This window comes from Cannabis sativa, chromosome 3, assembly GCF_029168945.1.
Source record: "Cannabis sativa cultivar Pink pepper isolate KNU-18-1 chromosome 3, ASM2916894v1, whole genome shotgun sequence".
Taxonomy (NCBI): Eukaryota; Viridiplantae; Streptophyta; class Magnoliopsida; order Rosales; family Cannabaceae; genus Cannabis; species Cannabis sativa.
In genome coordinates, this window is record NC_083603.1 from 5,548,318 (window position 1) to 5,550,081 (window position 1,764).

General features: G+C 42.1%; 1 protein-coding gene across 1 annotated transcript; it reads right to left on the reverse strand.

The window, feature by feature from the left end:
- Positions 1-473: 473 nt before the first annotated feature.
- On the reverse strand, positions 474-1,441 carry LOC133035869 (uncharacterized). The gene is made up of 4 exons (XM_061112298.1): positions 1,169-1,441; positions 962-1,125; positions 793-877; positions 474-677 (listed from the first exon to the last, which is right to left on the reverse strand). Exons 1-4 carry the CDS (start codon positions 1,439-1,441, stop codon positions 576-578), a joined length of 624 nt encoding a protein of 207 aa, XP_060968281.1. The 3' UTR covers positions 474-575.
- Between the last annotated feature and the right edge of the window lie 323 nt (positions 1,442-1,764).

Below are 1,764 nucleotides of genomic sequence, written 5' to 3' on the forward strand. Positions count from 1 at the left end.
ATCTCGTGTCTCCCCGGCTTCGACAGGGCAAACAATTGGTCCAAAGTCCGGAGCCGCAAAAAAATTAAAACAATCACAGTTGAGATTAGTGCAATTAGACTAATAAAACGGCAAACCGTGTACACACGTGCATACCATCTCTACGCAGTGCTCCGACGTGACCTCTTATGCATTGCGTAAGACAACGAGTCCCTAATTTCCACCGTTGTATTAACCATGCTCACATTCGCCGCAAACCGGTGCGGAGCACTCTCGGTATCCGCAGGGGTACCACCATCTCGCGACAAAGTAAAACAAACAACGTCATCGGAAAATTGAACTACACACATTTGATTCAACACAAAAGTTTCAAGAAAATGCAAATTACAGTGTGACATAAACTCAAATCTCGCATCGTAATAAAGAGTGGACCACTCTTGCTGCTTCGCCATCCTCTCCACAGTCATCGATCTTCCAAGTAACTTGCTCTGCACAATAAGCACACATAATAGATTACATTTTAAATAAAAACATAGATTTAACAGAGTTTACAGCACAAATACAAAAGATTCATGTCCACTTTTAAATATCAAATTTCATACCGAAATTCTGGTGGGCATAAACCAAGTTCTCTTACTTCCAATGCCGTTGCGCTTCTTCTCTCGAAAATTCATGATTTGAGCAAAGCAATCAATGAGCTGACATTTACACAAACAATATCCGTTATGTTGTCATTCATACAATTTGTAAATGGCATTAACTAAAATAATGAACTAAAAATTTCAAAGCACCCAAATGCCAACTTCTACGTACACTGTGTGATATATCGGTCTCCGGTTTCATGCATTTGAAATACATCCGCTCGACCTCAACCTTCCCAAAATGGGCTAACACTTCACTGAAATACCAAACAAATAATCAACAACGAAACGAATGTACTAATATCAACTACGTACACAGTAATCATGACACATGAGATTACCTCGGATCATTGGCGCTAGAGAAAATGTAACGGAACAACTCGTACTGTTGATTTGAGTAACCCTTCTTCACAGTGAACGGACCAATCACCTTCCCTCCAGATTCTTTGAATCTTTCGAACGCAGCATCATCAAAATCATCCTTCACCGCCCGCTTCAACTTCCTCTTTTACAATAGCGGGGAGATCTTCTCCCCAAAAGTTCATAACCTCAAACGAATCATCAGAAACAACCACCTTAGTTGGAACAACGACCTTCTCTTCTGATAGATTAAGTGAAGGGACACTCTCTACATCATCAACATCCTCTTCCAATTGATCCTTCGTCCCTTCACCATCCTTTTCCTCGACAACCACGTCATCCTTCGTCCCTTCACCATCCTTTTCCTCGACACCCACGTCATCCTTCTTCTCGGTCTCCCCGTTGAACGAAAGCGAGCGCTGAACTTTGCTCGTCTCAGGTATCTCCAACACTTCTTTCATAGTCCCCTTCCCAAGGGAAGTGGAGAGTACCTTCGCAATGCTCTTTGCGCTGCTCACCTTCAAATCAAGCCGGAAGACCTCATCTTTCAACTCACACACAACTTTGTATATTGCGTCATTTGTGGGTTGCCCAACTGCAGCGGATTCAAAACTTGGCAGTAACACATACGTGTTAGTCAACTTCACCTGCTTAGTACACCAAAAAAACTAGTTAGCATATCTCTCAAATAAAATTCTAACGCATTAGAAAATTGAAGTACTAAATGTACCTTTCCACTTGTGTGACCACCCTGGTCTCGAATCCACTTGTACACTGACTTGCG

Excerpts from the sequence above, each read along its gene's own strand:
- LOC133035869 (XM_061112298.1), bottom strand. The coding sequence starts at position 1,441 with ATGAAAGAAGTGTTGGAGATACCTGAGACGAGCAAAGTTCAGCGCTCG. Across the intron at positions 878-961 it reads TCTAGCGCCAATGATCCGAG|TGAAGTGTTAGCCCATTTTG; the intron begins GTAATCTCATGT and ends TTGGTATTTCAG. Across the intron at positions 678-792 it reads AGACCGATATATCACACAGT|CTCATTGATTGCTTTGCTCA; the intron begins GTACGTAGAAGT and ends TGTAAATGTCAG.